The sequence below is a fragment of the Chelonoidis abingdonii genome, chromosome 1 (genome assembly GCF_003597395.2).
Source record: "Chelonoidis abingdonii isolate Lonesome George chromosome 1, CheloAbing_2.0, whole genome shotgun sequence".
NCBI classification, from domain to species: domain Eukaryota; kingdom Metazoa; phylum Chordata; order Testudines; family Testudinidae; genus Chelonoidis; species Chelonoidis abingdonii.
Window position 1 is genome coordinate 155,610,925 of NC_133769.1, and position 14,460 is coordinate 155,625,384.

General features: G+C 42.0%; 1 protein-coding gene across 4 annotated transcripts in view; it reads left to right on the forward strand.

Moving 5' to 3' along the window:
• SPAG17 (sperm associated antigen 17) overlaps positions 1-14,460 on the forward strand; it is a 301,346-nt gene that overhangs the window by 246,845 nt on the left and 40,041 nt on the right. For all 4 annotated transcript variants that reach the window (XR_004372764.2, XM_032773620.2, XM_075071732.1 and 1 more), the window contains exons 32-34: positions 10,458-10,585; positions 11,727-11,857; positions 13,834-13,961. Coding sequence is in view for 3 of the 4 variants with exons in the window: in XM_032773620.2 (XP_032629511.1) it covers positions 10,458-10,585; positions 11,727-11,857; positions 13,834-13,961 (387 nt within the window). In the remaining variant the exon portion in view is untranslated. The remainder of the gene's footprint in view (positions 1-10,457; positions 10,586-11,726; positions 11,858-13,833; positions 13,962-14,460) is intronic.

Consider the following 14,460-nt stretch of genomic DNA (forward strand, 5'->3'; position numbering starts at 1 on the left):
TGAGTAAAGGGCAGTAGAACTGTACTTAGCCTGTGCTGATTGAGGGCATCAAGAGAGAGGGTGGGGACAGGTGTTTTGCTTGATGGTGTGCCTGAGTCACAAGTACCTGCCCCTCTCCACTGTTTAAAGACAGAGCTGATTAAGCTCCATAGATAGTCTTTTGTTTTGTTAAGTGACCACTACAGCTGAAATCACTGATAATAAGGTCTAAGTGGAAGAGAGGGCCCAGTCTGCACTAGCAGCAAGATTCTCCCACTGAGAGCTCAGCTGAAATCACTGTGAGCTGAGTGAACCTCAAGAGACATGTGAACAAACATGGGTGTGGCATCATACTTTCTATTTAAGCAAGAGATACCACACGCTACAAACTGGAGGCCAATCTTAAGTGTGTTGTCACTTGTTCATCCTGAAGTTGAACACTGGTTCCAAACAAGATCAGCAAATGCTTACTACTATCTTTCTGCAAGAAACTCAGCTGACGGTCTAGAAGCATATGGTGCAACAGTAAAAGACTCAACAGTTGAGAAAGTGAAGACCTCTCTCACCACATTCAAAAAATTTGCATACATGGCTGATGGATGCACCGATGCAAATGAGCAAGTATTAAGTCATTGTGTGTGTTATCTTGATGTCAGTGTTAGGCTAGTAGATGCATTTCTAGATGTTCAAGTTACAGAAGACACATCGGCTGCATCTGTGACAACCCACATCTTAGAAGAGTTAAATGCTTGTCAATTGGACCCCAAACAGATGGCTACTTGTGCTTGTGCTTGTGCTTGTGTTTGTGTAAACTTCTCTGGAAGACATGGTGGTGTACAAGCTTTGCTCAGAGAAAAATGTAACCCTAATCTCTCCTATACACAATGCAGAGGCCATCTACTCCAACTAGTACAAGCTGCAGACTCTTCAAAAAACATTTTAAAAGCTATAAATTTAATGACTTCATTATATATTTTTTTTCAGCAAGAGTCCAAAAAGACTGAATATCTTGGAAAATATAGAAGATACAGTGGGACTGAAGTTGAAATTAGTCCAACCTGGGAAAACCCTCTGGCTTACTCATGAGCGATCCTTGGCTGTTGTCTTAAAATTACTCCAGCCATTATTACTGACTTTGGAAAGTATCTACCAAGATGGGATGGAGCTAAGTAGTGAGGCTGGTGGATTACTTTTGCTACTACATTCAGAGAAGACTGTTGCCACTCTCTCTCTTGTAAGTCTACTGTTGAAACCATTTAGGTCATTAAACAACGCCATCCTGGCATCTGCTACAACAGTAGTAGATCTTTGTCCAGCAATAGAAGCTGCATTTGGGTCAATCAGAGAGCTGTCCATTGAAAAAGTACTGGAAGATGCAAAGACTTCAGTCCAGAAGTTGACTAATGAAGACATTTATATTGAATCCTTAAGTGAAGAGGACAAGAAATGTTTAAGACAACTGAAAAAGTACACAGACTTCTTTTAGGTTCTACTCAACCTCTACGTAGCTTTTACAGATCCCTGTCCTATAAAACACTGACAGTTGAGTGAAGTGAGCCACTACCAACAATGGGGCTGCCATGTGCTCAGGACAGAACAGAAAATTTGAACACAGAGTGGAATATCATGCGACAAATAAATGAAGATTTGATTTCAACTTATTTTTAACATCACTAGTGGCTCGACCCGATCTTTATGCTATGTTTCCTGGGATGAAAGAAGTAGGAATTCATCTCTTGCTACTCCCAGTCACAACAGCTACCATTGAGTGTTCATTTTCGTCATTGAATAGAATTTTGTGTCCTGAAAGAAGTCGCCTTCTGCCCGATCATGTGAATGAACTAATGAGCATATCAATTGAAGGAATGGAAGTACCAGACATACGAGAAGCCACCAAAGATGAACACATTGCATTCAAGAAGTTCATTAACAGAGTTGTACAAAATTATAACAAGAAACCAAGAAGGATGTAGATGTTGTGCTTCATAGAAGGCTTGAGTAGCCAACTTTAATTTGTGTGATGATTTCAAAACATGAGTTAAATCTAATAAAATGGTCATGAAACAGTTTTCAGTTTTTACTATGGTGCCATACAGCCCACCTTCACCCCTCAATTCCTGGGGAAAACACTGACTACAAGCTTCATGTATAATAGCAATAAACTATGGACAAGCTGAGGAAGCTGTTCCACTGTAAACACACACACACACACACACACACCCAGGACCAGATTTGTAACGGTATTAAGCACCTAGTGGGATTTGCAGAAGTGCCTAGGCACCAAGCTCCCTTTGAAATCAATAGGTCCTAGGGACATAGCTGGTTTAGAAAATAACCAAGATGTGTTGGATTTTAACAGTTTTTTCAATTGTTTCATTACTGTAGAAAGGTCTTGTAGGTATCAATCAAGGTAAACTACCATCCCCGATATGCATCTCAATTCTGGTAATTTATTGGTGCATTCAATTCTCAATTGCTTTTACTTTCTCAGGGCTAGGACAGATTCCATCTATGTTTATTGTGTGTCCCAAATTGGTGTTCATGGAAAATGCACTTTTCTTTGTTTAGCTTCAGTCCAGACTGACTGATAGGGTTAGGACTTCCATCAAAGACCTATATATCAAAATATTACCCATGAATTCTACAACTCCATTTCTGTTCATTAACAGTTCTGTCATCTTTCAGGTGCACTGGTAATCCCAAAAAGTAATCTTTGAAAGCAAAATCTCCCAATGGTTGTGATAAATGTAGTCAGTTTAGCACTCTCTTTGGCTAAAGGAATGTGGCAGAATCTGCTTGAGGCAACCAGCTTGAAGAATACTGTAGCTCCTTTCACTTTGGGGAGGGAGTCATTCAGTGTTGGGTGGGGGGTACATTTTTCTCCTGCAACTGCTTCATTAAGTCTTTTAAGATCCACATATATTCTTATTTTTCCATTTTTCTTTATAATCATTGTCATTGAGGCACACCAGACTGTTGGCTCAGAGATTTTCTCAGTGCCAGTCTATTCCATTCTCTCTAATTCAGTTTCTGCTTTATGAAGCAATGGAACAGAAATCCTGCAAGGTGTACATATACTGTATGGTTCAGTGTTGTCTCAAGGTTATTTGTACCAAATCTCCTTTCAAATGTCCAATACTACCAAATACTTTGTTGAATTTTTCCATCTTTCTCACTAGACCTGTCAAGGTTTTTTCCCTACTTTGAACTTTAGCGTCCAAAAAGTGGGGACCTGCATGATCACTTTTAAGCTTAATTACTAGCTTAAATTTGGTACGCTGCCACCAGCCAAAAATATAGTGTTTGGCAAACTTCCTGTTCCCCCAAAACCTTCCCTGGGGAACCCAAGACCCAAACCCCTTGGGTCTTAAAACAAGGAGAAATAAACCATCCCCTCCTTTCCCCCCCCGACTTTCCCCTCCCTGGGTTCCCTTGGGAAGCTTCACACCGATCCAAACTCCTTGGATCTTAAACAAATGAGGAATTAACCCTCCCTTCTTCTTTCCCCCCACCAATCCCTGGTGAGTTTAGACTCAATCCCTTGGATTCTAAACAAGGAAAAATCAATCAGGTTCTTAAAAAGAAAGCTTTCTTTTAATTAAAGAAAGAAAAGGTAAAATTTATCTTTGTAAAATCAGGATGGGAAATGCTTTACAGGGTACTCAGATTTATATAGACTAGAGGGACCTCCCCCCCAACCTTAGATTCAAAGTTACAGCAAACAGAGGTAAAAATCCTTCCAGCAAAAGGAAAAACATTCACAAGTTGAAAGAAAACAAACATAAGACTAATCTGCCTTGCCTGGCTATACTTACAATTTTGAAACATGAAAGACTGATTCAGAAAGATTTGGAAAGTCTGAGTGTACGTCTGTTCCCTCTTAGCCCCAAGAGCGAACAACGAACAAAACAAACAACACAAACAAAGACTTCCCTCCACCACGATTTGAAAGTATCTTGTCCCCACATTGGTCCTGTGGTCAGGTGTCAGCCAGGTTCACTGAGCTTCTAACCCTTTACAGGTAAAAGAGACATTAATCCTTAACCATCTGTTTATGACAAGGCCCATGGTGGCTGCCACACTGCAGCTGAGAAGATTGTTGTCTTTGATCCTTTGATGATATACACTCTGAATGCAAAGCTTTTGTCTCTGTAAGTTGTTTCTGTGGTGAACTGGCTCATGCAGTTCAGAATACTTCCAGGGCTAGTCAAGTCTGTGTCAGGTGATTTCACTGCTGGGAGGGGTCAAAGATGATTGTAAATCCCTTCTAAGATGACTGTGACATCTATTCTGAGTGAATTTTAAAGTCAGTAGTCTTGCCATAAACATTCAGTTTCATTCTTGAGACTGGCTCTATATCATCACCACATAACAGATCACAGAAACAAAGGTTCTTGATTGTCTGTAATATTAGTCAACTCCCTGACTGCCTTGGTATGGCAAACAGCTGCAGAATGTCAATATTTTGTGCATTTATTGCACCTTGTACCTGTGGCTGGCCATGCATCATCTCTTGGGCTGTAAATTTTTCCATGTCTTCTACATTTCGTCTGAAAAGGTTTATTGTTTGCCTGGATTATGTCCCTTTTAGGCTTAGGGATCTTATGATAATTACTTGTAGAACTCAATCTGCATCTGTTAACAGCTTCTAAACTAGTTTCTTGTTTTGAAAGTGTGGCAAATTCCTCTAAGTTTTGCTGTTTCACCAGCTCAAATTGCTTTGCTATTTGAATAGCTGTGTATAGAGTTAAATCTGTTCAAAATTGTAGTTGCTGTGAAAGATTTTTGTGATAATCCAATAACCAGCCTGTCTCTATTTTCATTTTTGTTGTCCTGAAATCAGTTTTCAACCAATGCATACATAGCTCTTATAAAACATTCAAAATTCTCTCCTTATTCTTGAATTCTCTGGTGAAAATCTGCATTTCATAAACCACATTTCTCTGAATGTAAAGTATGCATCAAACATAGCCAGAAACCTTGCATAGTTATCTTTTTTACTCTCTTCAGTAAAGGTAAAAGATTTAAAGATATGTTCTGCCTGCTTCCCCCTAGCAATGCAAAATCTTGCAAAATACTTTGTCTGTCCATTATGATAGTTTGTCAAAACTGAAGTTCTCTGAGGCATTAAAGAGTGGCATGGTGATGAAAATCCATCCTGCAACCTGTGATGCTTTTTCTTTCCTTCTATATCCAATCTTCGTTGCTTTGTTCCTTCTGTGTCTGTTCTCCTTTGGCACTGGTTTACTTCTGACACCATGTCATATACATCTTGTACACGGTAGATTGCAAGGCTGCTTCTAGAAGGTCAGGTTTCTGTACCATATATAGACGGGCTACATAGCCTCCTTCTCAGAGAGTGACCAGAAATATGTCTTCCATAAGATTCTTTAATATACTGCCAGGTATGACTGAGGTTAGCTTAAATAAGGTATATTAAACACATTGCCACCTTGTGGCTGAACAGTATAATAAAGTTTAGCTTTGCATTACAGACCCAAAGATGCCTAAGTTCCCTCTGGCCTGGTCTACACTACGCGTTTAAATTGATTTAAAGAGCGTTAAATCGATTTAATGCTGTACCCATCCACACTACAACGCCCTTTATATCGATATAAAGGGCTCTTTAAATCGATTTCTGTACTCCTCCCCGACGAGAGGAGTAGCGCTAAATTCTATTAACATATCGGATTACGGTTAGTGTGGACGGAAATCGACATTATTGGCCTCCGGGCGGTATCCCACAGTGCACCACTGACCGCTCTGGACAGCAATCTGAACTCGGATGCAGCGGGGCAGGTAAACAGGAAAAGCCCCGCGAACTTTTGAATTACATTTCCTGTTTGCCCAGCGTGGAGCTCTGATCAGCACGGGTGGCGATGCAGTCCCAATATCAAAAGAGCTCCAGCATGGACCGTACGGAGAGATACTGGATCTGATCGCTGTATGGGGAGACAAATCTGTTGTATCAGAGCTCCGTTACAGAACACGAAATGCAAAGCGTTTGAAAAAAAAAATCTCCAGGATACACAGCGCTGCATTGACAAGCGTAACGGAAAGCCAGAGACTCAAATGGACGCTCATGGAGGGAGGGGGGGGTACTGAGGACTCCAGCTATCCCACAGTCCACAGCAGTCTCTGAAAAGTATTTGCATTCTTGGCTGAGCTCCCAATGTCTGTAGGTTCAAAACACAGTGTCTGGCGCGTGGTTCAGGGAATAGCTCCTCAGTTTCTTTCCCCCCCCCACCACGTGAAAGAAAAGGGAAAGAAATCATTTCTTGACTTCTTTCAATGTCACCCTATGTGTACTGAATGCTGCTGGTAGACGCGATGCTGCAGCAGTGAAGAGCAGTATCCCGCTTCTCTCTCCCCCTCCCCGGTGGTAGACGGTGCAATAGGACTGGTAACTGTCCTCATGAAATATGCTCCAATGCATTTTGAATATGGGGCGTGCTGAGGTAAGAACATTCTGATTCCTGGTCCCCAGTAGATAGGACAGAACGGCTAATAACCAGCTTCATCATAGCAACTGGGGGCTTCAATCAGCCCCTCCCTTTCCTGTGTAAAGAAAAGATTCTGTACTGCCTGGACTGTCATAGCAGCAGCATGCTGTGCTCCTCTCCCCCACACCGCTTAATGTCCTGCCTGGACTATCATCGCGCCGGGAGGCTGCCTCCCCTCATTTTATGTCACTAATCAGTGTTTCTTATTCCTGCATTCTTTATTACTTCATGACACAAATGGGCAGGACACTGCCACGGTATCCCAGGAAGGTTGGGGAGAAGGGAAGCAACGGTGGGTTGTTGCAGGGGCACCCCCTGTGAAATACTGACACGGAGCAAAGCTGCTGCTCTGATACACTGGTCCTCTAATACACTTGCCCTTATTCTAGGCAGGACTGACTCTATTTTTAGAAACCATAAGGGAGGATTCAGTCCCCAAGTGAGTCAATCCCAATTTTGCTTTTGCGTTGCGCCCCGGCCGATTTCAGCCAGGGGCACTCATGATAGCAGCGGACAGTACAGAGGGGGAGAGATAACCGTCATTTCATTGCCAGTTTTCTTTCCAAGGGGCGGGAGAGACTGCGGGAACTATGGGATAGCTACGGAAGAGCTACCCACAATGCAACACTTCAGAAATCGACGTTAGCCTCGGACCATGGACGCACAACGCCGAATTACTGTGCCTAGAGTGGCCACATAAATTTATAATATCAGTTTTATAAAACCGATTTTAGCTAATTCGATATTATCCCGTAGTGTAGACGTGGCCTCTGATGGGCATATGCAAAGCCACCTAAGTACTGATGCTGCCCCACAGCTAATGAGCTTCTCTGAGCCTTCATTCATACCTAAAACACACTGAGATTCTCAAACTAAGTTTTCCCCTGCCTAACTCACTTGTGGGTCCCAATTCAATGAGCATGTTCAGAGCACACCTAACTTATACAAAAGAAAGTGTGTGTTGGGGGGGAGGGTGCAAACACGCAGTACCCCACTGATTAAAGATCTCACCTGGAAAGTGAGAAACCTGTTTTCAAATTTCTGCTCTGCTTGCTTTGGAGTAGGAACATGAACAGAGGTCTCACATATCCATGGTACTATAAGTGCACTGGACTGTAGTGTCAACATCTTGCTGTTTCTCTCTCTCTGACCTGGAGAATATTTAATTATTTATAAAAAGTGGAACAGCTTCAAGAAGAGAGAGTGCAAGAAATGCATGCCAGAATATGCTATAGGCTGGTGAATAGGGCCCTCATCTAGAATGTGGGAGACCTGCTCCAAAGTAGGCAAAGCAGGGATTTGAAAACAGGGTTATAAGGGAATGGGTCTCTCTTTCTCAAAAAGGCTGACCTGGCTTAGGCACTTCCAGGAGAGGGTTCATGGCTGAGAATCCTGAGTAGAGTTAGGCACCAAAATAACTCTGTGGATCATGGACCCTCAGCCCCTTCCCGCACCCTGCATGTTACTTGTGGCTTAGGAAGCTCCTCTTTCAGTTTCTGCGATCCCTTTCTTAGGCATCTAACACTCTGTACAATGCAGAGGTTGTTTAAGTTAGGAGAAATTGAAGATAGAATCCTCTTTATTTAAAAAAATGTACACAAAGCACTGTTTCTCTGAACACAAAGGAACAAACCATAGGGGGCAGTTTATTTGTTCACAGTTCCAGGTCTGCCTTTCTAGTCAACACTCTGCTCAAAAAGCCCTTGACTTTCTCTCAGGACCATACTAGTAGTACTTTTCTTTCTGTGTCTTGCTTTCAGACGCAGCTCTTGGCTTTCTTGGTGTTCTCTCTCTAAGTCTTCTTTTTCCTCACATACAGACAGCTGCAACCAAATGAATCCCCAACCCCTGCATTTGCATTCAGTCTAGTCTTCGGGCAGTGGCTCCCATTGTTTGAGCTATTACTAAACAAAGGGACATTTAATTGTTCTCTCATTTAGACTGAATGGAAAGTGGCTAGTACACCCATCAGCTTCACCAAATCTGAGGCTGCTTGTAGATCAGAGACCCACCTGCTGGTAGTTACCCAATCTCCATCAAGATACTTAGTTAGGATCTAAATAGAAGTGGCCTGATTTTCAGTGCTGCAGAGCACCCCACAGCTGCCACTACCTTCAGTGGCTCAGCACCTATGAATATCAAACCATATAAATGTTGATATCTTAAGATGGATACAGAAGCTTAACTTTACGTACCCAGCTTTGAAAACGTTGGACAGTATTTCTTACTTAACTATCTCACATTCACATGTTTATTTTAATTATTTAATAATTAAATTAGAAATCTTAATAATTATTATTACGGGGTTATCAGGAACTACATTTTGGAAAGGAGATGTCTACATTATACTCACTATATATTTTCATGAAAATGCAAATAATACTCCACTGTGCATGTGCAGAATTTATGTACCCTGCAGATTTCTTTGCTTCCCTGCAGAAAAATGACTTTCTGACAGGGAAGCAAAGGGAAGTTGCAAGAGTGGTCATGCAACTCTCCTCAGCAGTATGTTCTGGGTGCGCAGGGCAGCCAGCAGAGAGGTAAGTCACTGGGGGGCAGGGGATGGGACTAGAGAAGACCTGCATGATGGCTCCTACCCTGTGCCAGGCTCAGTTGCTAGTCCCAGCTGGACTGGGGAGGATGATACTTCCTCTGCCCCTACACGGCATCAGGGACCGGGTCAGCCTCACCCCCAGATTTCTCCCACAACTACAGGAAGCTCTGCAATTCCTCGCCCTCAGCCCCCCCTCCCACACACACACACACGTCCTGCACCCATTACTCCTCAGCTGCAGAGGGGAGGGATCCCTGTTCAGGGAGCTGCTCCCCTCTCCACCCAGCCTGCATGCATCCAGACACCCTCATACCTAGACCCTCCCCACCCCTGCAGTCAGAACTCCCCCAATGAGCCCCACTCCCCCTGCACCTGGTCCACCCCGATGAGCCATGCACACCCAGATCCCCATTTCACTGAGCCCCTACCAGCTGCACCTGGATCCTCATGCCACTAAGCCCCACTTCCTTAGCATCTGGACCCACCACAGAGCACCACACACTCAGACCCCCTTTGCCGAGCTCTATCCCCCGCATTCGCAGACCTCTCCACTGAGCCTCAACCACCTTCACCTGGACCCCCCTGCAGAGTCCCATTACTGTAGCACCAAAAAAAATCCAACAAACCCCTGTGCATCCAGATCCAACCCATACCTGGATCCCCCCCCCCCCCTCCTATGCCAAGCCCCTCCACACTTGGACCCTGCCTTACTGAGCCTGCCTGCCCACACTTGGTGCACCTGGCATGGAGGGGCAGAGCCCTGGAGTGTTTCCGCTACAGGCCTAGTCCTTGTGCTGTGCCAAGGTTGGGTACAACCTCATCACTGAGTCTGTGTTCCCGGGGGGAGCTGCACAGTGGTCTCCCATCTCCGTGCAGTCAGTGGCCTGTGCTCCCCAAAGCCATGCTGGAGCCTCCACATTTATCTGACAAAGAAAATTTGAAGGATTTTAAAATATTGGGTGAATCATTTTATTTCTTGGAGCAAAACCCTCAGGAGTAAAATAAATAATAGCATGAGTGTATCAGTACTTGTGTAAGTATGCAGTTAGCTGGTTTGACCCGCAAATGTATTCTTTGTATGCAGGTACCCATTTGTGTGTGCAACTGCATATTGTAAAGATGGAACTTAAACACTTTTCTTTGAAAATGTGGCCACAAATGTCTACTTTAAAACCCCTGAGTATTACTTATGCATTGGCACTTAGGATTAGGATTCTTGGCATGGCATACTTAGCCAAAAACATTTATTTTGTCTAACTCTGCCACTCCTACTCCTATTACCCTGGACATTTAGCTGCCCAGCACAAAACAATGACTTAGCTGTAACTATAATTGTGCTAGCTCACATCTGGACTTAGTAGCAAATTCCTGTTTTTAAAAGATTTCATAGCCCAAATGATTTTCTGTGTTTCCCATCATAGGTCATGGCTGATGGCAGCACATCTGTGTTCATTCCCAGCATTGATTCTGATGGTGAGGAAGATGGATACTTAGTACCAATACCAAAAGACGTTCATACTCCTGTCACATATGGTGAACATGCTCCCAGGTAAACCGAACATACCACACAGGGATTGGTTCTTGGCCCTATGCTATTTAACATCTTTATCCCTGATCTGGAAGAAAAATAAAATCATCACTGATAAAGGTTGCAGCTGACACAAAAATTGGGGGAGTGATAAATAACGAAGAGGACAGGTCACTGATGCAGAACTATCTAGATAGTTTGGTAAACTGGGCACAAGCAAACAATATGTGTTTTTATACATATATGTAAATGAGTACATCTAGGAACAAAAGAATGTAGGGCATATTTACAGGATGGGGGGCTCTGTCCTGGGAAGCAGTGACTCTGAAAAAGATTTGGAAGAGATGATAACCAGCTGAAGATGAGATCCCAGTGTGATGCTGTGGCCAAAGAGCTAATGCAATCCTGTGATGCATAAATAGGGGAATCTCGAGTAGGAGGAGAGAGGGTATTTTACCTCTGTATTTGACAGTGGTGCAACCCCTGCTGAGCTATGTATCCAGTTCTATTGTCTTCAATTCAAGAAGGATGTTGATAAACTGGAGAGGGTTCAGAGAAGACCTATGAGAATGATCAAAGGATTAGATTACATACCTTATAGTGATAGACTGAAGGAGCTCAATCTATTAAAAAAGGGAAGGTTAAGGGGTGACTTAATTACAGTCAGTACGTCTGTACATGGGGAACAAATATTTAATAATGGGCTCTTCAGTCTAGCAGAGAAAAGTATACCCAAAGGCTAGAAGTTGATGCTAAACAAATTCTAAAACTAGAAAATAAGGATTACATTTTTAATGGTGAGTTATTAATCAGCAGAAAAATTTACCAAGGGTCATAGTGGATTCTCCGTCGCTGACAACTGTTAAATCAAGATTGAATGTTGTTCTAAATCAGATGGTCTAGGAATTATCTTGGGGACATTTTATGGACTGTACTGCACTGGAGGTCAGATTAGATGATCATAATGGTCCCTTTTGGCCTTAGGCTCTATGAATCTGTAGGCTCACATTTTCTTTATTCGGCAGTCTTTGTTTAGTTATTTGATGCCACCATCTTGAACTTCTACTTTCTCATTATGCCATCACAGTGTTCTTTTCTAGAAAAAGGTGTGTGATTCTAATGTAATATGGAACTAATCAGATTTGTCCGGCTGACTGTTTAGGTTCTTCATTGTCTATGCTGATGGTTCAGGGACTGAACTCCTTCGGAACAGTGACATAGAAGAATACCTTGCTTTGGCGTATGGTGATCCAGCTACTGCAGTCTTGCAAGAGCCAGTACAAGAATGTCCAGGTAGAGATATTTCATTTCCTTTTTGCCAACCCAGTTTAGAAATAATTAAAATAGTTGGAGCAGGACACTCAAAACTTTTATTTAGCTGCTCACACTCCAAATTTGCCCCCCCCCCCTGCTAGTTCCATAGTGGTGACTGCATCCTATTTCTGCCCCAATGATAGCAGTGTACACGGGCTTCTACTCCACAGGACATGAAAGTGGCAGGGAGTGTGGAAGAAAAAACTTATGGAAAGACTGTGGGATGTAGTCAATCAACTAAAGGACTGTTTGATTAAGGGGGAAGTTCACACACATTTGGTACACTTTTATCCTTTTATATACACGAAAATGGAAACAACTACTAAATACATAGATACTGTGAATTTATTATGGGGCAGAGGAAATCACCAAATGTCTCTTGTGTTAGTTTAACCATCTATGTGTGAAGTAAAATGATCACTACGAATGGTGGCTCTTTGCTATTTGGAAAGCCCCCTCTGTGCATTTGGTATTAAGGACATTGAAAGATAAAACTGGGACAGGGATTATTAATAGCATATGGGGCCTTCTACCTGTAGGTCCATGGTAATAACTGAAAGTGGTTACTCTCTGAAGGTTTGGAGTGGCTTGTGTGAAATGAATTACCAGGACTCAGTGCCAGTCCTAGTGAACGAGCTATGGGAAATGTCTGAAGGGGACAGACCTTCACTAAAGAAATAAATTGTAAACAAGCCATATAGAGAAGCATATATAGTATCCCCTTAATGTGGAGAATACAATAAAAAAAAATAGTACAATAACGGTACAGTTCTCCCAACAGCTGATCTCAGGAGGAATTGAGAACAGCCATCCCACTGTTCACCCTGTCAGGTTTTACACTATTTGAAGTGTTGCTTCCACCAAAAGTAAATGGCTTCCCAGCAGATAAATTGAATAACATCAGTAAAACTGCCACTGGCACTGGAAAGAGGACGAGGGAAAGAGAAAAAGGAACACATTAAGAGAACCAGGAGAGCAGAAGAAGGAAGTTCAGGAGAGGAAACAGCATATGTTCCATGAAACTGCCATATGAGGAAGCAGGCCTGCTAATCACCCTCAGCACTCTCTCTGAGAGTAGCAAACCATTGGGCTACGCCCTAAAAAGATGGCTACAGTTAGGTATGTGGTGGCCTTTATAGGTTCAGATAAGAATCCAGATTTTACGATGCTTCTTCAGACTTCAAACTTTTAGGACCTTCCCACCACTAACTTGGCTATTTTTGCTATATTGAATATTCTGCTCTTATATGCTTATGGAACAGTGTATCATTGTGACAAAACAACTCACAGTGATGTAAATTTTTTATGTAGTTTGAGGCAGAATATAGGGCTAAGTGGATTTTTGGTCTGGTAGGAGAGGAAAACTTTAAGAACAATCTGAAAACAGCATCACTCTTGAAAACTTGATAATTAAAACACCTGTAAGAGTTTAAAAAAAAAAAAAAAAGCTGGAGTTCATCAGAGAGTAATAACTACAAGTAATTAATTACCTGTGGTCTGAAAGTGAAATGTAAAATAGGATAAAATGCAGCTCACAACAATGCTTACATTGAATATGGAAGTGTAGCCTAAGTAAGAGTTCCATATGCAGCTCGAGATAGTGCAATGCTGTAGTTTTTTCATGGTCTGCAGTTCCTTACTAAGGATGAGGTCACGCACTCCATAATATGCAAATTAGATGTATCCCTTGCACTCCTGGCAAGTTGCAAATGCAGTCTGTGGTTTGGCAAAATTTGGGTGATCCTAATCCAATATTTACCTATCTTGCAATCACATTGTGAGCCAGTATTGTCTCTAGCCATCAGTATCACATTCTTGCATTCATTTTCGCAGCCCAGTAATAATACACTTTACATTTACATATGTTCTTCATTCTGAAGATTTCAAAACCCTTCATCAAATTCTCCATCCAATTTGGATGCAAAATTACTTTTATTGAAATGTTTTTGACCCAGGTGTTCTAAGTATTACTGTTCTCCGTCCATTGACTGAAACGTCTCCCTGGGTAATGAAGAGAGAATCATCCAATATTGTTCCTCCGAGCCTCCAGTCCAGGAACTGGGATACGTTTCCTCCATTTGAGGTATAAATCTTTCAAAACTCTTTTTTCTCCCTGTTTTGCTATTAGGCATTGACATTACTCTATTATTAACTATTATATTTATTATTTGCACATTGCACTTGTAGTTTGGATTCATAAATTATAAAGCCATAAGAAACCATTGTGATCACGTGCTCTAACCTCTGCATAACACAGGACATCACTCTATCAATTTCTATTTGAGAATTTCCAAGCACTTTATGTGCTTAAATTAATTAAACCTCACATCTGTGTGAGGTAGGTAAATATTATTATTCCCCATTTATAGATGGAAATCTGAAGCACAAAGATGTTCCTTGAGTTGACTAAGGTCACACATTGAGTCTAGCCCAGAGTCAAAAACAGAACTCTAATCTCATCAGTCCCATGTTTTAGCCACAAAACAATGCCGTCTCTTTAAAACAATCCAGAGGGTATCCTCATCAGAAAATACTGATTAGATTAAATTAGGATAGGTTCAATTAGATTAGGATGTGTTAAT